The sequence below is a fragment of the Abramis brama genome, assembly GCF_963993115.1.
Source record: "Abramis brama genome assembly, chromosome: 4".
In the NCBI taxonomy this organism is placed as follows: Eukaryota; Metazoa; Chordata; class Actinopteri; order Cypriniformes; family Leuciscidae; genus Abramis; species Abramis brama.
Window position 1 is genome coordinate 54,610,719 of NC_139966.1, and position 27,446 is coordinate 54,638,164.

General features: G+C 37.9%; 1 protein-coding gene across 1 annotated transcript; it reads right to left on the reverse strand.

Annotated features, from left to right (window-relative positions):
- Positions 1 to 2,467: 2,467 nt before the first annotated feature.
- tmem168a (transmembrane protein 168a) lies at positions 2,468 to 11,282 on the reverse strand. The gene is made up of 5 exons (XM_084112722.1): positions 11,216 to 11,282; positions 9,320 to 10,479; positions 8,297 to 8,439; positions 4,580 to 4,845; positions 2,468 to 3,839 (listed from the first exon to the last, which is right to left on the reverse strand). The coding sequence occupies exons 2-5, from the start codon at positions 10,406 to 10,408 to the stop codon at positions 3,292 to 3,294; spliced, it is 2,046 nt and encodes a 681-aa protein (XP_083968848.1). The 5' UTR covers positions 10,409 to 10,479; positions 11,216 to 11,282; the 3' UTR covers positions 2,468 to 3,291.
- Between the last annotated feature and the right edge of the window lie 16,164 nt (positions 11,283 to 27,446).

Below are 27,446 nucleotides of genomic sequence, written 5' to 3' on the forward strand. Positions count from 1 at the left end.
TATTGGTTCTAAGGGGCTCAAAGAAAATTTCAAATTCTGACCCTACTGCCTGAATGTTGCAGCAGAAATCTCAGCAGAAGAAGACTCACTGCAGCAGAAGACTCACCAGACCATGCAACGTTTTTTCCAGTCTTCTGTGTTTTAGTGAGCCCGTGTGAATTGTAGCTTCAGTTTCCTGTTCTTAGACGGGAGTGGTACCATGTCTACATGCCTAAATTCACTGAGTGAATTCACTGAATTTAAATTCACTGAGTGAATTTAATCAGCCAATCATATCTGCCATATGATTGGCTGATTAATTTAGATGTTTGCGTTAACGAGCAATGAGTACCTAATAAAGTGGCCGGTGAATGTTTGTATAATCCTAAAAAGTTCTGAACAGTTTTGGACCACTGCAAAGTAGTTTTTCTTAATATGCTGCCACTTTTCCCTCTAAATGGCTGCCGTTATGTAATAACATCAACTGAATAGTTGCCAGTGATAGTTATTAACCCTTCCCAATATGGGGACCAATTCTGCTTTACTCTGATTGTATAGCCTGCTATTAATGTCATTTTGTGTGGAAAAGCTTGCACTTCTAGTGTCCAGGTCAGTAATCATTAAGCTCACTAGCAGTAGATTCAGGACTGGCACCTTCCTGCATCTCAGAGAGGATGAACTATTCTGAAGGGAACAGTGTGTATCAGTGTGTATGTATATGTAGTTTCACAATCACACACACACACACTAAATTCAGGCACAGTCACTGTCAGCTGCCTCTAAATTAGGCTATTCCGTTTCACTGCCCAATTGCCCAACAGCTAAGAAAAAATGAGAAAGAGAAAGAGGAGTTTCTTGGTAAAAAAAAAAGGGACACATGCATTAAAATGAAACAGTTGTGGTATAAGCTTAGATAAAAGGCATAAAAATCTTTCTTAGCAGGATTGATAGTTTATACTATTTAAATTATGTCTGGTTCACTTTACAAATTACTGTGACCAAGAACTGTCAGAAGCCATCTTTGTTGGCTACAAAGAAAACAATTAAAAAATTGTTAGAAACGTACTACTGATTGTATCACAGATATTAGGCTACTAAGAACCAGTACACTTTAGACTAAATATTTTGAATGACACAAACCTCTATGCTTTGGCAACTCCAGTGAATAATTCTTCCTCTAAGTGTTCTGGTATTATGCAAACACAAATTTATCATGTCTAAAATCCACACCTCAGAAGATATATCAAGATTATAAGATGTACGTGATTGCCTTTTAACTTCAATAAAAACATACTATCAGGTAATTCAGAAAGGAGTGATGTCTCCCTCATTTGATGCCTCAAACTCCTGTTGGCATTTAATTAAATGACTATATTCAATCCAAAGCATCTGTGGGGAGAGTCTATTTTAGACACAGTCCACTGGGTGAGTTTCTGTCTCTCTGCCTGGCTTCGCTCATGACAGGTGAGCTAATTACCCTTCACGGGGTTATTTGGCCACATCAACGTTTTTAATTCAAGCTATTCAGCTGCAGCTGTTCAGATAAATAATTTGAAATCACAATTGAAATCAGTCCATATCAATGAGCTTTGGGACCATACATGCAAGAGGGAATCGCAATGCTGGTAAATGCCATTCTTTATTCTTACTTATTCTCCAGCTATTTAAAAATTGACCAAAAGTTGTATTCTTACTAAATAACATTTTTCAGCAACATATAAATAAAAAAAATTGTATTTTATTACATTTTAGTATGTTTTTACCAATGACTTGTCTCTGGTAAGGCCCTGAGGCTGTGCATGTTCTTATGGATAGCTTTCTCAGGTATTATAGACGTGCTTGGTCAAAAGTCGTCTTAAAAATTGCATTGAATCTTCACTAATTAATTGTTCGTTGTATGCAAAGCTTATTTGAATTTTCAAACACCTTAAATGTGCACTTCCATGTTATGATTTTGACCCAATCATACAGTTCCATTATATGACTCTTGACATCTGCTTACTCACAGCTGATGTATCTGGATCTGAAAAGACATACGAGGTCCCGATGAGTGTGCTTGTGTTTGCTTCTGACTCAGTAACCCTCAATAGATGAAGCAGAGCACTGCTAATTCAGTTTAGAGGATGAAGCTATAGCCTTAATCTAATCATTGCATAAAACATTTCTGCCATATTTACATGAATCACTGACCTCAGCAAAGATGCAACACTTTGCCTCTGCTAACAACAATCTTTATGTCAACAAGTAGCAGGAACTGGATTTTAGAGGGTTTATAATAACAATGGCATGAAAGTTCCCCATACTTTTAAGAGACAAGCAGGAAATGTTTTCCCCCTCGCTTTGAAAGAACAGCCTCAAGGTAGCCATAGTTCATCCGCCTCCTGTGCTGAACTAATAAAATGCATGAAAGTGACTATGAAATTGCCAACCTCCTGGACAGTGAACTGACTAGGAAGCCGATTAAGACACACCAAGTGCTGGTCGTATCAACAGAACAATTTATGCTAGCTAATCATCACTAAACAGAGGTATATCGCACATGCTGGAACACCTACTTATCAAGCTGCTTATTTTAAACAGTCTTTATTGATGCTGGTCTGTTGATAAAGAATTAATAAAGGTCAACTCTTGAAAACAAAAACCCCACTGAAAATACAAAATACATTATGGCATGATATGGTTTAAACATTGGCTGTTGAAGAGGTCTTAAGGAATAACTAAACCAGACCTACTTTTCTTCTTGGCAAAAACAAAATAAGTAAAAACCTTCTAAAAGAACAATTGAGATTTCTTGTTTAACTTTGCCTGAGACTGAATTCATTGCAATACACGTATTTCACCCACATCCAGAGAAAATCCACTTAAAGCCTAATAAATTAACACAAGGCACTTGGCACTGACAGTCTCAATATTGTGAAAGAGCACAGATTCATATGATACAAGACAGTGGCTATATTGTGTATATAGGGAACAGATAAACAGAAGAAGTCATCATTTGACAATGGTGTTCAATCCTGTTCCTAAAGTTCGACCTACCTGCAAGGGTTAGTCCTGACTCAAATCAAATATTCCTGAACCTTCTAATCAAAGTATTTGGGTTCAATTGAAAATGAGTGTGACTAAACTCAAGAGGAAGGTAGATCTCTAGGAACAGGACTGAATGTGAATTCAACAGTGAATGATGCTTCCCATCGATAACTGATTACCAAAGTAAAAGGCAACTGAGCACTCAATAAATGATATCCCAAAAATTGCATAGAAAACATATATGGTGATGTATATACATCATGTAGAACTAAAGCAATTGATCCCCTATGATCGGACTAGTTTGATCCCCTGCCCCGTGTCCAGTATGCTGGGAGGGAACCAAGAGAGTTTCAGTCTCCTGACGCAGCGCAAACACACACTACACAGCCACAGGAGGTTGAGTCCGCAGCACCAGTTGGCGACGGCCACCAGTGGGTACGTGGTCTTGGGGAAGTGTGTTTTCCAGTGCTTGGCCACATCACTCCCGGTGGGCAGGTGGAGGGAGTAGTCACTCCAGGGTTTGGACACGCCATATATTGCGGAGATGACCCGACCCCTCTCTGACCACTGCACGCCACTGTCAGGATCGCAGTTATATTTCACCCACTCAGAGGTGAAGTCTCCCAGACGGGGGGCTTCTTGGGCTTCGGCATCCTGGACAGGGCTCATCTTGGCTCCTTGTACCGCAACATACATCCCTTCCACCTTCTGCACCGCCTTCACCCACGGCGCAGAATTCTCAGTGTCCAGGACCAGGATGAGGCGGGAGGAGAGGCCACTGTTCCTTTCTCTCCACATATCAAGGATCTGCTGCAGACGCAAGTTATCGCCACCTGCAGGCAAGAAAGGTTGTCAATCAGTCGCAAGAATGTCTCAAGTCTTTTCCTGTGCAGAATAAGCTGGACCAAACCTTTTGCTATTTAAAGGTCTGCCAACTCAAGACAAGTTCAAACAACACAAATATCCAATAAAGTAAAATTAAACTAGTTTGCATTCACTAAAGAAATTTTCATTCACAAATACATAAAGTGTTGACACAGATGTGACAGGCTGTTGCTGCAGGGGAAACGGAGAGATGGTGCAAGCAACACAATAAAGGTATAAAAAGATAGCTTGCAATGCTGTGGGGAAGACTGAGAATAACACTCGGCAACTACCTCGTTCAGAACCCGAATGAGGATTCCTGGCTGCCTGATCAAACATTATGACAGAGGCTGTGACATCCCATATCGCTCCTGAGGATTAATACCTCACCGAGTTACAGGACGCACACACAGGCAGGAAGATAAAGCATGGTGGAGTTCAGAGAGAGCTTTCAGAGCGATAAATTGCTAAATTCTAGTTAAAATAAAAGCATTCGTTTCTTGATCTCTTTTACACAGACCTGAAACAGCAATACTGATTTTAGCATTCGAGAGAACCTATGATATAAATAACTCCAGATTGGTGCATGATATACAGAAATGAATTTAGTTTGGGTCTTCGTCAATACTTCGACATGCTACAATTCATAACCTCAACTTTCAGTTCATTTAGATAAATTCCGCCCTATCAATTGCTATCCAGCTCTTACCTGCCAAAGTCCAGTCTCCGCTGGGAAGCGTGTGGCCGCTGTAGTATAGGATGTAAGTGTCGTGCCGCGGGCCTTCGGCGGTGCAGAGCTCCAGAAAGGAGCGCAGTTTGGCCTGCAGGGTGTCCAGGCTTAGACTGGTGGAGTAATCACATCCGAAGGTCTGGATGAGGTGATGGGAGAAGAGTCGCTGCACAGCATTCAGAGTAGCTGTGGAGTGCAATTCCTGGCCTTGCCCTGGAGGCAACAGCAATGGCTGGCCATCCGCACTGCAAAGGAGTCAAAAAAAAAAAAAAAGAGAGGATAAAGCGATGGGTGAAATGTGGAAGAAAGGCTGATGCTTGGCTGATTGCTAACTGGGTCAACTTGACCTTCTGAGTGTACACTAACCCAGGTACAAAAAACGAAGAGGGATAAGCACAATGGAGAGTAAATGCAAAAAGGCCTTGAAAATAAGCAGTGCAAAATGTAAGATGGAGAAAAGGATTCAAAGAAAAGGAGAAAGGCCTTAGTAAGAATGACATTAATCTGCTCGAAAATGTAAGTAGATCAACATCACCTTGCAGCGTCAACTCCTTCTGCCTTTCTAAAAGAGCACAAGACTTCCTGCAGTAAATATCACCCAGAACAGCACTCGCTAATAACAAATCGACAATTAACAATTAAAACCATTATAACCCCCTGTAGCCTTGCTTCACAAAGATTGTGATTATAAAACCAAGACCAAGCATTTGTGGTGGCAGTGTTTCCCAGTATTTCCCATAGGTAGACATCCTTGCTGAAGACTGAAATGGCAAGTCTATTAGGCACAGTGACCCATGAAAACTACCTAGGCAGGTGCTGAGCTATTCAAGTGGAAATGACCACTTCTCTGAGCTTGCTTGTCAGGACTCTATCCTTCTCTATCTCTCAATCACTTAGCTTTCATGCTTGCGTTTTCTTCGCTACTTTAGATCTGTTTTTTTTTTTTCACTCAACCCATCCCTGGCTCAGTGCCCCTCATTCCTAAACACAACAACAATTTAAGCACCAAAAATAATATCAAGACTAAAGGCAAAAATTTTGCTGAAAAATCTTTCCACTTGAATTCCACACGAAGTTTATTAGCCACAAGGCTTTTATCAGAACAGATAAACAAGATTTTCATTAAAAAAGGACTAATGAATTGTTCGCAGTTTTTATAAACTATTAAAATGCTTTCTGGGTGAAATATCTGAATATTTGGATGATGGCCAGAGCTCATTCCCTTTAAATGTGAGAAGAAACGGAACCACGGCATCTGTTACGAATGAAAACAAGCCCGTCGACCTGAGAATTTCTCTCTCATCCCTCCCTCCCCTCTCATCTTCCCAAGAGGCCCTCGTCATTGTAAAAACATGATCTGTACCCATCAGCTGGAAGATTACACCTAGCTACATTCCCCTCATGTGCCTGCTCCACGCATAGCCTTTTCACCAAGAGTGCTGGAATACTGAGCGTGAAGAGGCTGTGGAGCTGCATCCTAATCGACATCATAATCAGCGACCTGACTGACGGCCTGCCCCGGACCCCACCCTCGCTCTCTCTCAGTATGCATGGCACAGGCTTCTCCCAGAGGAACCAGCAACAGACCAGGTTTATTAAAGGCTATGACTTTATTTAATGCCAGCATGTGTTTATAGTGATCCAATCCAGGGTGGTTTCTACACCCCTATATATTTTCTGGACACTTAGCAAAGGACTGTTTAAGATGCACGTTCAAGATGATAAAGAGTAGGGCAGCAGACTATTTCCCTTGATGTTGTAATTATAAATATTTATCATCTTTCTGATTCATCTACACATCCAAAGCTGTTTTTGTAATGGCTTTATCATCATTGTTGTGACATTGATCATGACCAAAAACTCAGTGGTGTACGACCGGCCTGATTCAAATATCAAAGACTATTCGGTATTCAGCAACTTTACCAAACCTAGAGAACAGAACTGTGCTGGTTAGCCAATCATAATATAGGTAATTTACATATACTATAAAAGTCATAAATGTACAGTAGCAAAAACGGTATAATTTTAAGGGTCAGAGAAAGGATGAAAAAAGTTCATGTAAAACTGTTTTAGTGCAAGAAACATTGACAAATATCAGGACAAAAAATAGGTGGGTACAGACATAGATATGTATAGGTAGATGCCACATTACGTCGTCGCGCCCGCCATCTTGCAATCTTGTATCTTTAACTCAATATTACATGTTTTTACTATGGTACTTTTAATGTTTTTACTTTTACTATGGTAACTTTTTAATGTCGTGTGAGCTAACGCCTTCATCTTCTTGTATTGTGTTTAGCAAGTCTATATATAGATATTCATAGATGCGTCTAATTACGGTTTCAGATGCTCAGTCAACTTGCTCTCGAATGTTCACAAACCGCTCCAATATGGCGGAAGGCTTATGTATACCGGCCCATTGAAAGGGCCACTAATGAGGCATCTATATCTATGGGTACATGTGGATTAAAACAAACAGAAGAAACAATACATAATTAATTAATGTATGTAATTAATCCACAAGCATAAATAATAGCACTTCTCTGAATTGCTGCTAATATTGTTCCTGTATGATATACTACACATATTTCTCACTTGTATGTCACTTTGCATAAAAGATTCTGTTAAATGAATAAATGCAAATGCTTGTGAATTGATTCTAAGAAATATGACTCCTCAGAAAACCAGTTCTTCGGGTATTAATGCCTGTTATATAGCAGGCTTGTGCATAATTCAGAACTGAATTGAGAGTGACTCCTTAATTCCAATTCAATTCTTGAATTTGAATTGAATTTGAATTGATGACAAAAACAGGATCTAGAATTACAATTCGAATTTGAATTAAAGGAAGCAGAATTGCAATTCAATAAAAATTCAAAGAAATTCAAATACATATTTTAAGTGAAGTGTTTAACAATGAAGCTTTACAGTATATGTCAGATATGATTGATTGCATTATAAATGATATTAGTTTGAACTACTTGTACAGATTACATTAAAAGGATATGTTTTCCCCCAGCAATGAATGTTAAAAGCAATGTTAAAAACAAAACTAATTAAACAACATTGAGGGGGTAATTTATTTCAAGAATTTGATCAATATCTATTTTAGAACAAAATGTATGCAGGGTTGAGGATTAAATAGTTACGTGAAATGAAATTTCTGTTATTAAATTACAAAATTAATGTAATTGTATTTAGTTGTATTACTGAGGTAAAATGTTTAATTCAATTAGTTACTAATCAACTTAAAACGAAATTGCTTTGCATTGATAAAGTTATCCAAATAAAGTAATCCAAACCACATTTATAATGGGTAACTAATAACAGTAAGCAATAACATTTCCAAAGTAACCTTCCTAACACTGAATGCATGCGAGACTCAACATTCTTTCTGTTGTGTGACTGTGTGGAATTTCTTTGAATTGCCATGAATTTAATTCCACTTCCTGTCATTCCAATTCAAATTCAATTCAACGTCCTGTGGGGCGGAGTAAATTCAATTCAAATTCAAATTCATGAATTGAATGGAGGCCAATTCTGAAATTCTGAATTTTGCACAAGCCTGTAATATAAACCACCAATAAGCTGCTTTCTGCAAGGTTATGGATCTCGGTCAATGCACATGTGACCATGTGAACAACATGCAAGTTAGAATATGCCTTTGTATGCCATATATCCATTGAATGATTTTACCTGCTGTAGTAAGTGGGAATTACCACTGCATACCCAACGCAGGTTCCTCCCAAGCAGCTGCCCAGTTCATGGAAGAGTCCATGAGTCAGAGACTCCAGTGGCAGTACCACTAATAACACACTCATGAAGAGTCCAGAAGTGACCTGCAGAGATGAACCCTCAGTGATCAACAATTATGAAGTGAATTCAAAGGGAAGGACAGTTGTACATGCAAACAAACACAGTCTTACTTCAGTCTAAAGGCCCTTGCACACTGAGTCCGAAATTCGCATCCAAAATTTTCGCACGTTAAATAATAAATGCAACCTCACGTTATGTCAATCACGCTTGCACACTGCCTCCAAAACTTTCGTCCGTCATAAAAAAATTCGGATCAGGTTTGATTTTCTTCGTTTTTCGCATCTGTAGCAAGCATTTTGAATGCTGTTTTGACAATTCAGAGCCGCCGAATCACGAATATGTAAAAACGCATGCGAAAATTTAGGACTGCAAGGACCTTAAGTCTTCAGTGAGTATGCTAGTATTCAGTTCCAGACACAGACATTGTTTTCAGACCTGTTCATTTGAATTAAGTGTACTAAGTGTAATGATCTGACTCACCAGCATATTGCTTTTGTTGGTAAAAGAAATGAAACACTGCATTTGCTTCACATGCTGGATAACATTAGCAAAATTGTAAGTGCTTCTAATGACTCATTGCAGAATTCATATCTTAACATTAAACCTCAAATGGATTACTGTAATGTTTAGATTAGGACTGATGGCTGGTTTATTGAAATGTCCCCATTTAACATTACTTATGAGACATTTTTCTAAATATCTTCTTTTGTGTTCCACAGGAACAATATGAGGGTGAGTGAACTATGCCATCATTTTCATTTTGGGATGAAGGAGTTTTTTAGTAATAGTATCATAATGCAGCACGATTCATCAGATTTGGATGTTAATGTCAAGTATAAACAGAATTCTTGATATCTAGATAGATTAGATTGATTCAAAAATGCATTAATCAACATGCTTTACCTGCCATGAAACAGCCCCTAGTATGACAGTGGACATCAGGCAGAAGAGCACCAGCCGTTCGGAGATGAGGCAGAAATGACGCATGCCCCTGGAGGCCATGATCCTGTCCAAATTGAGCGTTTGTGAGCGCTGGCTCGCCCACATCTTCTGACACTCGGTCAGCTTGGTGTGGAAGCACCAAAGTGTGACAAGGAACACCATGTGGCACAGGATCCACAAGAGGCCAAAGACGCAGAAGCCAGGGATGACCAGGTACCAGGCTTTCATATTACCCAGCTTCAGGGCACAGAGCACAAAGAACGCCAGCTCAACGAATGCCAGCGGAAACAGAGAAAATATCCTCCACAGGCGGCCAGCTGAGAGAAACTGCTTCCAGCGTTCTGTCGCCGACAAGCCGCTGAAGTAGACGTCTAGAAGGGGCTCGCATATAAGCCGTCCCAGGTAGCAGCTGAGCACGTAGGGGTTTGTTTGGATATCCAAGGACTGGAAGAAGGTAACGGCGGTGATTACAGCAAAGCAGGCAAGATTAGGGAGAGCCAAGGGCGACTTCATGCGAAGGTCCACAATAAGGGCCATTAAAGCAAAAGTCAGAGCAATCATGGCTAGTGATTTGTGGAAAACCAAGCTGATGCTTGCTACACCAAATCCCAGGAGCTCTAGGAGCTCAGGTGAGGTCAGAACGACTGGTTTATACTTAGCACTACCGCACAGACGCTCTGTTAGGGCCCAGAGCGACCGAACAGCTACGCTAGAGAGCAACAGGTAGTTTGTGACCTGTTCCTTTATGTCTTTCTCCAGAGAGGGGAAGTTCAGAAAGCACAGGAGACCCTGCAAGAAGCCGAACCACAGGTGGAAGAGACATAAACTGGCCGACTCCATTGAAAAGTAGTAGTAGAGGATACAAGCTATGGCTGAAACGAACAAACCCAGGATGAAAATGACCAGAATCATGGATTCTGAGGTCTGCTCCCATCGTACGTACATTCCCAAGCACACAGCGACCAGCAGGTTGAAGCTGGAGAGATACCCCAGACAGCGGAGAGAGGACCACATGTCCACACCCTTGTCCGATTCCTCTTGGACTGACATTTTTGAGTATGATCGCAGAGGATTAGGCCTCACTCCTCCAACACTAGGAGAGATAATGTTGAGGCATTCCACTGAAATCAATAATGGGGGGGAAAAGAGTTACTAAAGTCAGTGATGCAATTCTAAAATAATCAAAAACACATTCATATAATCGACATGTATCGATCATGCATGTCATCTCAAAATTACATCATCTTAAAAAGGCATACTGATAAATGATGAAAAAAAAGATTATTCTCATTTTGAATCTGTAATCAAACAATGGCATGGTGTGTGTGTATATATATATATATATATAGATATATCATGTCCAATTTCATAATTACAGAATATAGTTATTATACTGTATGTAACTGTATGTAAACAGAACATACCGTTTCTATAAATCCTAAACCAGAGACATATTCACTGTGAATGGGATAAAAAGGTGTGACAACTAGCCCTGTTTCATCTTAATACTTGTATACATAGGCTACACAAAGAGAGTAGGTATAAGAGAACAGATGTTTTGCACACATGATGGTCATTCGATTTCCTGACAACGATGTACGTATACATAACATATATACGATGACAGATCCCGTTTAATGTATTACGAGTGCCAAGGTTCAAGATTAATAGATGTCAGATGTGAAACTGCCACATAATCAGCCTAGAACAGACACTCTCAACTTTAACACTGTAAATACTTTGAAAGCATTAAAATACCGCGATTACATTTTAAACAAATTAGTATTATATGACTGGCTTTTGTAATTCGGTTAATTGTTGTTCGAAAGTAAAACATATAAGCAGAATTATTCTTACATTTCTTTATAGCAAAGAGTTTTTAGTTTCCCGATAGCCATGGTGCTTCCGGACTCCAAACTACGGCGGCTCAGAAGGGTCAAAGGCAAAGTGTAAAATCTGGATAGAAATTCTTTTCTCCACATCCATGATCGATTTTCAGGTGCTGTCACATACTGTTAATGTATAGTCGGTTTGTTTATCGGAGATATACATATGACAAAACATTTAAAAGGCTTTCTGTTTATAATAAAGAAAAAAAAATATCCTGTGCTATGATGTGTTGCTTATTTACTTTTTCCATGTGCCAAAAATAAAGCTATAAACACCTACAGTCAATTTACTAAGAAAATATAATTGTATCTGTGGGCTGAGTGTACCTGTGACAGAAAGTCATGCCGAATCCTTTTTTTTTTTTTTTTTTTTTTTTTTGCAGTTGGCATTAGAAAACATAATTCTAGATTTTCATGACAGGCAAGCTATAAGCTTATATATAAGCTTATAGCTTATATATAATAATATGGATAATATGCTTAATCATGTGGATAATATGCTTAATCATTTCTCATTTGTATGGCTGAAAATAAAATACTTAAAATCACCAAAAAAAACTTCTATAATAGAAAGCACAAAACTCTTAGTGGTTTAAAGACATGCTGGCAAATAGCAGTGAAGTCAGAGTACAGGTGAAGAAGATTGCTCTCTTAACTGTCTACATCAAGGAGGCCTAATACCAGGAGAAAGTTATTCCCATTCATGTCAATAGCGGGTGCTCACTAAAATTTTACCTTAAGGTCAAAATTCTCCCCATTGAAACCCATTAAAATGACAATTTTTAATCCCATGGCCATTTGACAATAAAATGATGCAGTCTTTGTTAATAGGCTTTCATTCTGGATCATTCAAATTTTGAACTACCAGATGGTGCAATTTTCTCAGGTTTGACTTATAAAGAAGAAGAAAGAAAAAAAAATCGCTTTATTCCTGTTTTCTGCTTCTGCATAATTATAGAGCTAATTGGTTAAATTACGATGTTATAATTGTGTGAGTGAGTTATAGATGTCAGAGTGTGATTTGTATGTGTGTAAAACAAATTGTGTGTGTGTGTAATATTTGAAAGAGAAAAACTCTACTGTAGCCAGCCTATACTGCAAATCACAAATCCAACCAGATTAGCTAATTTGGAACACAATTTGTTTAGATTTTTTACTTTAATTTTCTAGCAGTTTTTGAGTTGAACATGTTTTATTAAATAAACATTTTTATATAAAATAATGTTCATAAATTATTTTTATAAACTTAAACCTCGATAACTTTTTCCACTTTTGATTGTTACTAAAAATCGACTTCGTGGATAATATGCCACTTTATGCCACCGTAAAAATCCCACTTTACGAAGGAGATATTATTGGCAATATTTGATCAAGTCCTGTTTCAAATATTTTCTGTTTATTGTAATGAACGATTCCTGATTCGCGAATGAATAAACTCTTTTGAGTCGGTTCTCAATTGAAACGTCAAATGGATTTGCAATGATTCCGCTAACTCAAAGACGGGATCATTTGGAGCGGTTTATCAACGTAAAACACTAGATTTATCGTAAACAGAATAATTTACACAAACAGCGTTGTATGAATTTGATAATTGACCAACTGTCCATTGAAACGAAGCTGCAATAGGCTAGGCTACTACATCCTATCTTTTATTGCAGCGACGATCGGGTTTCTACAAGAGCAGCTTGCGAACAACTCTACTTCAGGTAAAGACATTCTCCGCGCAAAATTGTCTCAAATCATCAACAGAACTCGAAATCAATCAAAATACCAAAAAGTAGGCCAGCCTACCATGGTACCATGCAAATACACACTTGTAAATAAATACCATGGTACAAGAATGTTTAGCGTTCAATAGCATTCCCTGCTTCACTGCTGACAGCGCCACGGCAAAAGAAGTCAAATTTGACCCGAAAAGTTAGATTTGGGTTTTCAATCTGAAATGAATGTAATGAGAGAGCCTATGACTACCCGAGTGAAGAAAAAAAGAAACAAACATAAAACAACTACGATTCACGAGCAAACGACTCTTGTGACTCGTTCTGAAAATCAGTGATATCAACAATAGGCTATTTGTTCATTTTATGTAATGATTCTTAAAAATGAACAAATTATTGTATTCATTCGAAGCTCTCACCCTGTTTGAGTCGTTTGAATCAGTCTGATCGTGTATGAGTAAGGTTCGGTAAACTCACAGCGTTTTATTAATCATATATTTTTATTGTCAGCGTTTATAGCTATTACTAACTCGCTAACTGAAATGCGAGTTACCTTTACTTTTACCATGTAGGTTACTTAGTTCATTAAACTTAAATCCCTGTTTAAACTTAAATCCCTGACTAGTTAAAAATACACTGTGCAACAGGTAGGCCTATTATTAAATAAAATTTAATACAAAAAAAGCAATATATTAGGCTACATAGGCTATATCCCTTAAACAGCTTTAAATTAGACAACATTATCACATTTTCAACATTTTGTAATGTTGATTTAAAAAATATTCACCATTTATTTGAATGTTTTTATTGCTGTTTCTTATTATTCTAACCCTGTGTAGTTAAACAATATCATAATAATTTAACAAAACAGTTTGGTGAATGTGTCTAAATCTACAGCTGCATCTGTTGCTCATCAAACCGTTGGCAGTAATAGAGTGGAGATTCACTTGTTTCCATAACTGCCTGCACATGTGGGATTGTAGTTTGAGCCATGTATAAATGTGTGCGACATGCTAATAGATGTATGAAGAAAGGATGAAACGGAGAAAAAAAAATGTGCACAGTCTCAGAGTGCATTAAGGGGTCATACCCTTTTATAAATACATTCAATTAGTCCACATTCACCTTTTTTTGAATGAAATATTGAGGTCATTCTTCATAAAATAGGCCATGTAATTCCGAAGGAACAAGATAAGTGCGACAAAGGGAATGTGGGCTTTTTTTAATTAGCACTGACATTTGAATGTATAATTGAGAGATCTGAACCGTCCAACGTGTTTGAATGATTCCTCAGTCACTCAAACACACAAATAAGCATGCACATATTAATCTTTGTAGCTAATGGTCGAAAAGATGTTAAACATCTTAAAGATGTTGAATTAATGCAGGAGTCCTTGAATGTGCTGCTTTCTGGACTTACTGTGAGCTACATGACTCCATCCACCTCTTCCTCCTCCGCAGAGAAAAATAAGAGAGAGAAAAGCAAAAAAAAACCTATGAATTATGCACACCTGTATACCTCCGTGCCACCTGCCAACCTGCATGTAGCATCACATTAAAAAGTGGCATATAAAATATAAATACCATTCTTCCGTTCAACACCATGACATGCAATAAGAGCAGCAAGCATTTTCAGTCAGGCTTGGACTTGATATGAATGTTGAGAACATTTTTTCCAGAGAGGACAATTGCACTAATTAATTTTGTGTCCTGCCTGCTTTGGTGCCTCAAAGAGCATTCTTGACTTGCTTAACCAGCAAGATCATGTTGGTTAACCAGCTTCACCAGATCATTTTGCTAGTGTAAAGTTAAAAACGGTTTGTTTTGGTTTTACATGCTGTTTAAGGATCTGGAAACATTAAACATTTCACTTAATTAATCCAAAGTATTGGTCAAACTGTCCATAGATTTTTTTTAATGACAAATAAATCTATTTGAAAGTTATCTCACGGACAACTCAAAAATGTAGTTCTCCTCATAAATATATAGCTTACTTAGTAATAAATGCCTCAGATATAAAAAAAATAGAAATTGACTTTCTATTATTTATTAAAAAAAATACATAAAAATGGAATTTACACCTATAACCTTTTATATGTATTATATTTTGTATGGACATTCTTACATCATTGACCCAAATATGACTTTGTTTCCAGATGTGCTGTTGCACTCCGACTCCTGGAAGTTGCATAATGATAGACAATTGGATTGTTATTTTGGTCAGTGCTTGCCATTTTGTGTGCAATATGCTTAGACGGTCGGTCAGTGAATGGACTGTGTGGATGTTTTGTGGGTTTGCCGTCTGAAACTAGCGTTAGACCATTGCCGCCATAGTTTCCTGGTATTGGGGTCAGATTCACCAAACTCCATCTTCCATTCTCCTTCCTTCTCATGTGCGCGACCACCTTTATCTGACAAGCACAGCATCAGCAGCACAAGCGATTTGTTCACAACAAATCTCATTCCCACAGAAATCAATATGATGTACTGAGTCTCATAAAGAGGCTGTTTGGAAAGGCAGCCACATCACAGCCTAAATCAAGAAACATGTCAGGCTTCAAATGAAATTGGGGAAAGAGACAGATGGGGATAAAGAGTCAAATATTAGTATGTATTTAAATGTATCATATGGCATAGCTGCATGTTGTACTAAGGCAAAGGATGCTGATTAATGCCTGTTGAAAGCCAAAGAAACATCCCAAAATGCCCCAAAACTCATCCATCTCAATAGAACAAAGAGAGTCTTTCATCTCAACAATGTCTTGCCAGTCTCTGAGGATAAACGTTGCAGGTGAACGTTTTTATCAGGAATTGTTGGTTCATGGCATGGCGGTTTTGGCAATGTATAAAACCGCCATATGTCTTCGATAAATGATTCATGTGCTTCAGTTAGCATGTTACGGTGTTTAATTTGAGACAGTGTGCCTTATTCTGGTGTATTACATTTGAGCATTTAATTTAGCATGAATTAATCATGTCACCCGGCAAATTTTCCCTGACAGAACCGAAAAGGAAACTTCACTTGAAGTAATGAACAAAATGCCATTTCTGGTTCAGCCTACATGAGCTAAATATACACTTGGCGCTGCTTTACATTTTGCACATCGTGTTCTCTCAATAAAAGAGAGAAAGACAATCTTACCACGGTTGATCTTAAACATTAAGACGTTTCCTTTCATGATGGTGATCTCAAATATCACCTTCATGTATAGCCAAAATGTTTTTTTAATAATCTGACCTGTTCAGTGCTGCAGAAATGACGCCAGGATCCATTAATCGAGGAGACTGCGAGGAAATTGCAATTCAACATTAATTTGTTTGTTGAAGCTAAAGCTACACGACGGGACTGTATGACCACAATACGGCCATCACGGCCAATAGAGAAAATTATTAATATACTAACATAAGGAGGCATTAGTCACCATATCCATGATCAAATAAATGAAATATTGATGAGATCTTCTGGTGAGAATATATTACAGTCATACAATAAATCCGTCTCTCAGGATGGGATGAAATGTCCCGTACGGGGATGTTTATGTGAATTGACTGGTGATCTCCCGCTTGATTAAGATTCAGAGGATACATGCATGCATCTCTCTGTCTGAGCCATTACGTTCACCAATCAAAGATGGAAAGTAAATGAAATCGATCCCTTAGGATGAATCCTGAGAGACAGTTGTTCCTCTTGGCTCTAAACGGGAATCGTCAGATCAGTTAAGCTGAGTGAGCAGTTTGGTGTGTGATATTCCAGCCCGGGCGCTTGACTGTGCATTGGACAGATGGAGTGTAAGAGGGTGGCCGGGTCACAGATGCCCCTCGATGCCCTGTCAATGACTGTGACAAAGGTTTCAGGGTCGACCGATCCTCTCAATCAGATTGCTCTACAGACTAGAGATATAGTAAAGATAAAATCCTGCATAATTTCTTCTTGAGTTAAAGTGCCCCTATTATGCTAGTCTCCTCCTTAGTCTCCTACAGTATGTTTACATGCATCTAGTGTAAAAAAAAAAACAATAATTTTCTCATATTATATAAATTGCAGCATCACCTGTTTTCTCACAGTGTTAGAAATAGTTCGATAAAAGATTCGGTCTCTCTAAACCCCTCCTTTCCAAGAGCCTACTCTGCTCTGATTGGTCAGATGGCCCAGTCTGATGTGATTGGTCTAATTTGTTATAAACCTACGTAGGTTCGTACAAGAAGACTGGATTTACTGACAAGACGTTTCAGGCAGTTCAGAATCGGATCTTTCTTTTGGGAGACAATAACTCCATTTATCGTCCACTTCGATCTTTGAAACCTTGCAGAGCTTTAAAATTCACAAACAGCTGTTTTACACACTACATGAAAAGTAATATCCGAAAAAGCATAGTAGGGTCACTTTAAACTTTGCCTATTTTCAACTACCTTTGGATTGTTACAATGTCAGTTGTATAAGTAAATGAACGAAGTGTACTCTTTCTCCGTTTATTACCCGTATAATACCCGTTTATTTGTAAGCAAATGTCGTCCAGCCTTAGCTTAAAATTGGTCTTTGGTCTTGCTGTACATACAATCTCTGTTTTGTTTGGTGGGTTAGTTTAATGTATTTAGAAAAGTTTTCACCATCTCCAATCAACTAAACCAGCAAAACACCAGCTTAGTCAGGCTGAGACACCTGCAAACCTGCTTAGCCTGCTTGAAAGCTTTTTCCTCCTGAAGAGCTGCAAAAACAGGTTTTTGGTAGTTGTGACCAAACCTGACCAAAATCAAGTTGTTTCGAGTCGGCTAGTGGGACGTCGCTTTAAGATGAGTCAGCAGTTTTCCGCTTGAGGACGCATTGGACAGATGGAGAGTTAGAAGGTGGCTGTGTCCCTCATGCCTCTCAATGCCATATAAATGACAGTGACAATGAAATATTCAGGGTCAAACAACTGTTTCTTTCAATCAGGGATTACCGGTAAATGTAACGTTGAATGACAAGTTGTTGACTCACTGATTCAGCCCATTGCGAAGTCTGATTAAAACTGATTGAGCGTGTCGCATATGTATAAACAATTCAAAGCATGATAGTATCTTATAAACAGTTTAAACGTAGCATTAGACTACATTGCAAAGTCAGTGTTGATTCTTCATTGAAAAAATTGCACATGATTATTAATGCCATACATAAATCAAGGATGCTAGACCTGAGTGGCATAAACTTTTAGCATTGAACATTTAATTATGTGTAATTTAAGTACCTGCAGGGCAATTTAAAAGAGAAAAATGCATCATATGATCTGGTTTGGCTGTTCGTTTATTATTTGCATTCAGCATTGAATAAATTGCTTATGTGATTTCATAAATGTAGGATATCCTAGAACAACATTCTTATCAACCAATCAGATTTTAGGGGTTCAGAAAGAAAGTTTTTCTTATCAACTTGCCATTTCTGTTTGATTTTAGGAGTGGTTTGGGTTTTGTTTGACAGGAATGCTGTTTGAGGACCAACAAAAAATTGAAGACAAGGACGATTCTGTAAATGCAAAGGCTTTCAATTTATTGATTTTTTACTCAGTATTGTGCTGTAAAAGGCTCAAACTTTGCCCTTTGGTTATTTGTAGAGTTAAACTTTTACATTGCATTGAGCAGACATGCAAACTAAGGCTCAATGGAGGAGAAACATATCTTAACCGCTGAGTCCTGTTTTTGTCACACTCTATTATCCATTGTGTTGAGCAGGTCAAAAAAAAAAAAAAAAACAGGCTGAAAATCACCGGTGCCAGCAGCACCTGGGATTACGCTTTCCTGGCCGGCCAGCCGTGAGTGATAGCACATCTTGCTGAAAGATTCCGTGAGGGATCGCCGCTACTCCCAAAACACGAATGTTTCCATTCATCACCCTTCTCATCTCCCAGTGCTCTACGGCCCCGGCCAGAAGGAGTCAGGGAACACAAGAGATAAAAAAATCAAAGCAGCACCACAAGCCAAGCGCCACTTACTCTGTGCCGTACCCTGCCTAGTCAAGAGAGTTTCCTCTCCCCTAAGCCAGACAACGCTGAGCCCCCTGGGATCACTCTTTCAACAGAGCAAGAGAGCAGGCGTTTAGATAGATAGAGACGGGTGGTGGGGAGGGCTTGGTTCACAGCCAAAACTCTTGGAAAGAGAGAACGTCCATGTGATTATTCCTCTCTGTCCTTATTTTTCTCTTAGAAAAGTCGCTACATTTAAAAATCATTGCATTAGATTATAAAATATCAAACCACATAGCATCAAACACAAACAAATAACCAAATTATGCAGTTGTTTTACCTGACAAGGTGATTTATATATATAAGCATCTTTATTTTCCCCCTCCATCTGAAATGTAATATATATAAATATATATATACAGTATATATAAATATACAAAATCCTGCTCATGATTGTGATTAAATTCAATTTAAATACTTTTTTTAAATATGTCATATTTATTTTTGTGACACTGCACAGATACTCCAGCCACTTTATATTTCCCGTCCTTCTGAAATACAATTAATATATAAATATATTTTAAAAAATGTAAGCTCATTTCCACTTCAGAGTAAAAAAATCAAAGGCAGAATTATTATTATTTTATTTTTTTAAATAACTTCTGAGCATTCAAATGCAAGCTTCTTATGGTGTAGAGATGCTGTATTAAATTGCTTTGGATGCTAAAATTAAAAGTATGATTTTAGGTGTGAACAAAGACCATGATGCACCATGTTTGTGGTAACGTGTCAGTTACATGCAGGTCAGTGGAAAAGCAGGATCTGAGGAAGGTGATTTTTTGCGAAATATCTTGCTGTCTTAAAAATTAATGACACTTGTTTTCTAATGCAAATGACGTTCATCCATTTTAAGGAGTGGGTTAAGTGTCTGAACACTTTATGATGCCATTGCATAAGGACCCATTGAAGAGTTTCACACACACACACAGAGAGAAAGAGATGATATGACTGCATGAGGAGCTCTTGATAGTCCGCCTACTGCTACACCAATGAACTAATCCACCTCCTCTCCTGATTGGTGAGTCAGTTTGACACACAGCAAAGGACATTTGACACTCTTCATCCCTCCCATACACACACACATACACACACTCAAGGTGAGCAAGCAAGCCACTTTCACGCTTCATTAAAGCAGTAATGACAGAATAGACACAGCGGTTGAGATGCTTGATTGCTCTGCGAATGAATCGTAAAAAGACACCCATGGTCTCACACTCATGCACGGTCATACACTCGCCCGTAGATCACGACTGTCATGGCAAAAACGGGTAGGAGCTTTTATGCAGCGCTCTATCAGGGTCACCACACACTCAGAATATTAACCAGAGATGGTTAATGTATCCAAACTGTTTTTGAAGTGCGGTAATGCTAGAAAGTGGGCGTCCGTTCCTCTTCTGCTTCTAAGACTGCAATGTTCTGCTCTCGGGAGAGGCTATTCATTGGCTCTTAAAACTGGAACACGGCACAGCTGGTAGTCCTGGAACTAGCACGACAAAATAAAGCATCACAAACACGCCGTCCTCCACGCTGTTCTTGTGTTACAGGGCTGTCATGTTTCTGTCAATCATCCATTGGTTCTGCCTCATCTTGTCAACTGCAAATATTCATTCCCACTACAGGAATTTTATTTCTTCACTACTGCGTTTTTGTTGCTCCAGAGACTTGGAGTTCTCATTTATGTTTCATTTAAGTATTAACTTTGATATTTCTTCCACAATCCTTTGAAATAAAAATAGATAATTACTGGCATGCAATAAAAGTATAGAGCTGCAGTATTAAAGTGGATAGTATAACTTTTCTGAAATGTTTGAGTTCGTATTGAGGTCTCAAATGTTTGATTGTGCACAGTGTTTGAAAATCAGAGCACAGTTTGTTGTTGAGATCTTTTCTTAAAATCTGGGGAGATAAATAAGAAATAATTTGGGACTTTTTCTTAGTAAAAATGTATGAGATGCTGGATATGATAAAGTCTCCATTAATCGTATTGCTGTCTAGCAGCATTACAAATATTGTATTGCTTTGTTTTTTTGTATTTGAAAGAAGTCTCTTATGCTCACTTTCATCTCATATACTCATATTCATCTACTCTAGATGAGAACAGATCTTCTTTCAGAGACAGCTTTAACCACGCATTGTACTGCCCTCAGATTTGCCAAGATACAAGTCAGAAATATCGTTATAACTCAAAGATTTCTTATCAAATTCATCCAAGACTGAAACTGAGCTATGTTCTCCATAATAATGTATCCACATAACATCTATAGTGGTTAAATAAGTAATAACCCTCAGTATAAGCATGTAAATGCTGGTGTCATCATGGCTATACTGGTCAGACTGTACCTGAAAAACAACCAGCCAGTCTAAAGACATTACGCCGTCTGAAACCAGCTTTTCTAAAATCTAAATTTAAGCTGGTCCAAGCTAGTTTAAAGGAAATGTCAGATATAACCACAGACCCTTAAGGTAAAGATGCAAGTTCACGTGGAGGGGAGTTGATTGGATATGTGGGGAGGGGACTCTTGGTCCCTTGTTGCCATCCGCTGGCCCGTGCATCACTGACGGCACGTGACCGCACTAATGGAGAGCCAGGAGCATTTTTTTTGCAGACGGTGGGATGAGGGAGAGTTAAAAATAAATCAGTTGCCGGAGGGGCTGGTTTCAGCGTTCCCTCACTGAGATGCTGTCAGAGAGTGTCGGCCACCTCAAAACTACTTTGCCTCACAGGCTGTATTTTGTTTATGGATCTCCTGCTAATGTGTTTCCAATGATAAATGAAACTTACAGTTTACACAAATCACCATGTAGCATTTAAGTGTGTCATTTCAGGGCGAGTTAATGTGAGAATCTTTATGGCAGGTATAAAAATGTACTTCTAATATGGCTAGGTTTACTTAATGCCAGGTTCAGACAACACTATTTTTAAGTCGGTTACAATAATCAGTGTCAGATTATGCGATTTTGACTCCTAAAGTCTTGTCGTGTCGTGGACGAGAGACATGTCAGACTACATGTTGTTTCCCAATCAATCATCGCTTGCCGTCTTTAACGACGTGCGTGATGTCATAGAGAAGGCAGAACAAGCGACTGACTTCCGGAAACAAGAGTGTAAACAAAGCGAAGCGGTGTGTTAGCTTAATGCTAATTCTGTCATGACAACTCTCGCAGTGTTTGGCATGGTAATGGGTATGACAGTGTTGAAATGTTTGGTCTTGGTAGAATAGATCTGCTATGCTGCTGCTGCTTTTATTGCTGCTGCTGCTGAGCAAGTACGGGACTTGCTACTGCTATAACATATACAACACGCTGTTGTGAGCAAGTAAGACATGCTGCTGATCTATACAGGTGGAGCTGGGGAAGGTGGAGGGTTTCTAAAAGCGCACTGCAATGCTAAGGCGCAAATGCTAACCAAGTATTTGAAGGTTGAGCATGTGAGGTCATTTGCTGAGCCATTTCAAGTTTTGCTGATGATACTTGTTATTCTTTTGTTTTCGCCCTGTTTTCGCACCTGTGTCCCAGGTCTAGCCTTCGAAGGATGCAGCCTCTGAATTGGGACGCAGCATATGAGTGAAACGTCACTTCATCATTGTGTATCAGACATTGCCACCTTGTGGAATATAGGCAAATTGCACTTATTCTGTCATCAAAGGTTTCAATTATTGTTGTGCAGAAAAATGACACTTATTCTGTTACACACCTTGGGTCGTTAGCGACCCTATACAGTTTTTACAAAAAAAATGAATGGGAAAACAGGCTTTTCTTTTTTATAGAATTCTTGTTATATTGTTTATAATGAATTGATTGAGTAATCCTAAGAAGGTTGATGTCTAACTTTAAAAAAAGAATGAGGAGGAGGGTAGTGCATGACGTCCCGGGTCACTAAAGACCCAAGGTATGCATTTAAGAATTAATATTAGCCATTTATCGGTTATCAGCCATAGCAAATTTGAAAAATATTAGACTTGTATCAGACAGATAAAAGTATAGATTTAATAATATTAGACGGAATTGTAATATTGGTGCATCCCTACAGACACACAGATTGTAAAGTAGAATGAACAGCATTAACCTGTTGACATACAGTACATTACTTTATAGATTTATATGTTCACTATATGAGTCAGAGACATTGTTCAGTCATTACCTTCACAGTTTGTCTTTTAGTAGACCGTGCTGTCAAAAGCATTTGCACGGCACACCGAAACGTCCTGAGTCATTTCAAACCACGGAGCGTAATTAGAGGGGACTGTGAAAACATCAAGGCCAACATGGTCGACTGTCACCATAGCAACTCCTCAAGTACAGAATATTCAACAGCTGGAGAGATACGCTGTGATTAAGCATGTGTTTTAGTCATGTTCTTTCTCTCGCTTGGAGAGCAGGTCATCGGCGAGATGCGTGGGGGGTGGTTTTTGTAATGTAAAGGGAGGATGTAATCCCTGTGTGAGCTGGAAGAGGGCTTGGATTAGCCGGTCGCACTGCGCAAGCAGGACAACTCCTCCCTTCCTCCCTCCAGCCGTCGAGAGTGACCTTACACTGTCGAGCAAAGTGAACGGGGGTTGATTCAGGGCACATGCACTCCCGGGCACATACGGATATTTTTTTCAGCACAATCACAGCCTCTTCATCTCCACTAGAGCAAAAGGGAGCTGCAAATGGACAGGCCCCATCAAGCCAAGTACTGAGGCTACCTGTACCACTGAGGCCTGGTAGCAAAAAAATAAAATAAAATCACTTTTATCACCCTAGGCACAAAGCCATCAACATGCCTCATTTAATTCAGCTGCAAAGTCATAAAAGTGCAGCTTCCTTTGCAGGCTTTTCTGTTGAACAGTTTCTATGTAAATTGCAACAGACTTTACGGAAAATACATTTTAGGCACATTTGCCAAACTTTTCTGATTTATGAGGATGTTCGATGAGGTCATACAGGCTGCCCTCATACTGAGCTTGGAGCAAGCCGGGCCAAAATTCAGTGAGACTACATCAATATGTGAAGCTCTCACTTATGAGTCAGCGCCACACAAGGGCCAACAGATTTCGCCCTCCTTTTGTCCTCATTACCATGGGTCCAACTGGCAAAGCAGGCCAAAGTTTCCTAAGATTTGACCCACTTAACGTTATGCTTTTGAGACAGAGCAAATATAGATGCGGGCAGCATGCTTGTGGGCTGAGTCATGATATGCATTTGGAGCTGATGCAAAAAAGGGGAACAAATAAGAGTCGAATCAACAGATCCGACAGCACAAAACACATCCAGGACAAGCATTGCTAATCAATGTGATCGTTGCATAATGTAAAACAGAAGCAGACAAGCTAGTTTATTTTAAATGATTTATTTGCAGATTAAAAAGGTTTTTAAAATCAAAGAAATGAATAGTACTTTTTAAAAATATGATGAAAAATATGATCATACAAAAATTTAAATGATCACCCTTGTTTCATTCCAAAACTGGTTTACATAAATAAATAATGACTAGAAATTGTGCAGCCTCGAGAGCTTGATAGACCACATTTTGTAGCTACCAAGGTCTTATCCGTTTCGTTTTGTTTTTTTAACGATGCAATTCATGTAATTTATAGAATAATGTATTACCTCTCGCATTAGATTAATACACATTCCTTACAAACTTTTAATACATTTCTTAATAATTCAAACTAATCTTTTGAAATATAGAAATATATTTAAATATAGAGCTAATATACAGTATGTACTTTGAAGAACAATAACTAAATGATCATATCTTAAAGTGTTAGTTCATCCTAAATAAATAAAAAAAATTACTCACCCTCGTGTCGTTCCAAACCTGTAAGACTTTTGTTCAACTTCGGAACACAAATGAAGATCTTTTTGATGAAATCTGAGAGATTTCTGTCTCTCCATTGAAAGTCCATGCAACGCAGATTTTAATCCATATGAATTGAGCAGTTGAATAGAAATGTTCAAGCTTGAGCCTCTGTTTACAGAGTCTGATGTGTGCATTGATGAATGTTTATATGTGAATAAAAGCCTAAATTAAATCAGAGCACAAAGCTCTTTGATTATTGGATGAGAGGCAATAATGATTGATGTAGGGAAACGCCACAGACCTTGTAACCCTGACTTGAACCACAGGTATTCATAGGGTCAAATAGAGCCTGCTCATTTTTAAACTGTTAATGCGTTATTGTCTCGTTAACATCAACAGCCCTAAATTCAACACAATTTAGTTTGAAAACGCATCTTTTTCTCTCCATTCTGGCCTTCCGTCCACACTGAGACGGCGTTTTTATTAATGAAAATTAAGCTTTTTGAAAACGCTCTCCAAAGGGTAGTATGGACTGTCTTTTTTTTAAAAAAAATTTATTGATATTCCTTTAACAAAGAAATACAATATACAGCACTGCATTGAATACATTAATAATAATAAAAATAACTGCCTCCTCAAATAAGAAAAAAATGTACATAGTACTTAAGAAACTTCTTGTTCTTACTATTATCAATGAGTTTAAGAGATTTAACAATAAGGGAAATCTCAGCAATAAAGGCCTCAAGTCTAGGCAAAGTCTTGAGAAATTTGTTTTTGTGAATGAAAAATTTACAATGCAACACAAAGAAATTAACAACACTATCAATAGCACAGTCACTCCCAGAAAAATAGAGGAATATATCCTTCAATGAAAAGTTTAAATCACATTTGACAAAATGAGAAAGATAAAGACCCAAGCTCTGCCAAAGAGGCTTAACCTGATTACAGTGGTAGAATAAATGAAGCAAAGTTTCTTTCTCAACTTTACAAAATACACAAAGGTCAGAGATATCAACAAAAGAGGAAATTTGTGAGTTAGTTGGGTAAACATTATGAAGAATCTTAAAGTGTATACCTCTCTTATTTTATTGGACATACAATATTTCTCAGGGAGTAACCACGCTTTCTTCCAGTGAATACAGTCAAAAAAATTATTCCAGAAAAATTTACATCGAGGGTATGTGTAAACAGTGTAATGTAACAATAACTTTATAAGTTTACTATTACATTTTTTATTAAGAATACTAACTCCATCCAATAAAAGTTTGGGCAAAATAGTTTTTCTCTCATTAAAGAAAAGGTGTGTTTTAAATAAATGCACATAACTTGGAGACAAAGCTTTGATGACAGAATTGAAAGTTCTAGCAGGCAGAGGAAAATTATACAAAGTCATAAATTCTTCATATTCCAATATACTGCCATCATTTTTAAATAAATCCAAAACAAAAACAATACCTCTATCATACCACTTAGCCATAAAAACTGATTTGTTTCGGATTAAAATGTTCAAATTATTCCACAGAATTTCTTTGTGGGGAGAAAAATTGTGCACATAACACAATTTCCAAGCAAGTAAAACTTGTTGGTGAAATTTGGAGAGAGAAATAGGTAATTTAGAAGGAGTGAAATTACATTTTAAAAGAAACTCTAAACTGCCTAATCTACTAAAAATGGCATTGGGGATATAGTACCAAATTGAGCCATTACTACAAAGACATTTTTTTAACCAACTAATTCTAAAAGAGCTGACTAATTCTTTAAAGTTTAAAACTTCCAATCCACCCTCAGAACGTCTATTAGACAAAACAGATTTCCTAACTTTATGAGATCTGTTCTTCCAAATAAAATTCAATAAGATTTTGTTAATATCATCACAGATTTTGTCACTAACAAATAAAGATAAAGAAGGATAAACACAACGAGACAAACCCTCTGCCTTAGAAATAAGTACTCTCCCATAGATTGAGAGATCACGTTGTAGCCAAAGATTAAAGATGGTTCTTGTTTTCTTTATTTTAGGTGAAAAATTAAGTTGTTGGCGGAGCAATCTATCCTTAGTAAGGAAAATCCCCAGGTACTTGATACAATCTTTTACAGGTATATTGTGCAACATTGATTGTTGAGTGTCATAAAGACAGAATAATTCACATTTTGATACGTTTAAATATAAGCCTGAAGCTTCAGAGAAAGAATTAATAATATTGATACACAAGGGAATTTGACTTTGGTCTTTAAGAAATATAGTTGTATCATCAGCTAGTTGAGATATTTTAAATTCTTTACTAAATATAGAGATACCTTCTAAACTGGGATTTTGTAAAATAACGATTGATAACAATTCAACAGCTAAGAGAAAAAGAAATGGAGAAATGGGGCAACCTTGGCGCACTCCTCTATCACAATTAAAGCGTTTAGTGGTTTGAAGGCCAACCAAAACTGAAGAGTTAATGTCATTATAAAGCATGCTCACCATGTTGATAAAAGTAGATCAAAAACCAAAAAGGCTAAGAGATTTAAGCAAAAATTGGTGTTCTAAAGAGTCAAATGCTTTATAAAAATCTAAAAACATTATAATAGCTTCTGAATCAATATTCTCTGAATAATCAATAAGATCAAGAACTAATCTAATGTTGGAGCTAATATGCCTATTTTTCATAAATCCATTTTGTGTTTCGCCAATTATACTATTAAGGCCAGATT

Excerpts from the sequence above, each read along its gene's own strand:
- tmem168a (XM_084112722.1), bottom strand. The coding sequence starts at position 10,408 with ATGTCAGTCCAAGAGGAATCGGACAAGGGTGTGGACATGTGGTCCTCT. Across the intron at positions 8,440-9,319 it reads TAGGGGCTGTTTCATGGCAG|GTCACTTCTGGACTCTTCAT; the intron begins GTAAAGCATGTT and ends TCATCTCTGCAG. Across the intron at positions 3,840-4,579 it reads CGGAGACTGGACTTTGGCAG|GTGGCGATAACTTGCGTCTG; the intron begins GTAAGAGCTGGA and ends TCTTGCCTGCAG.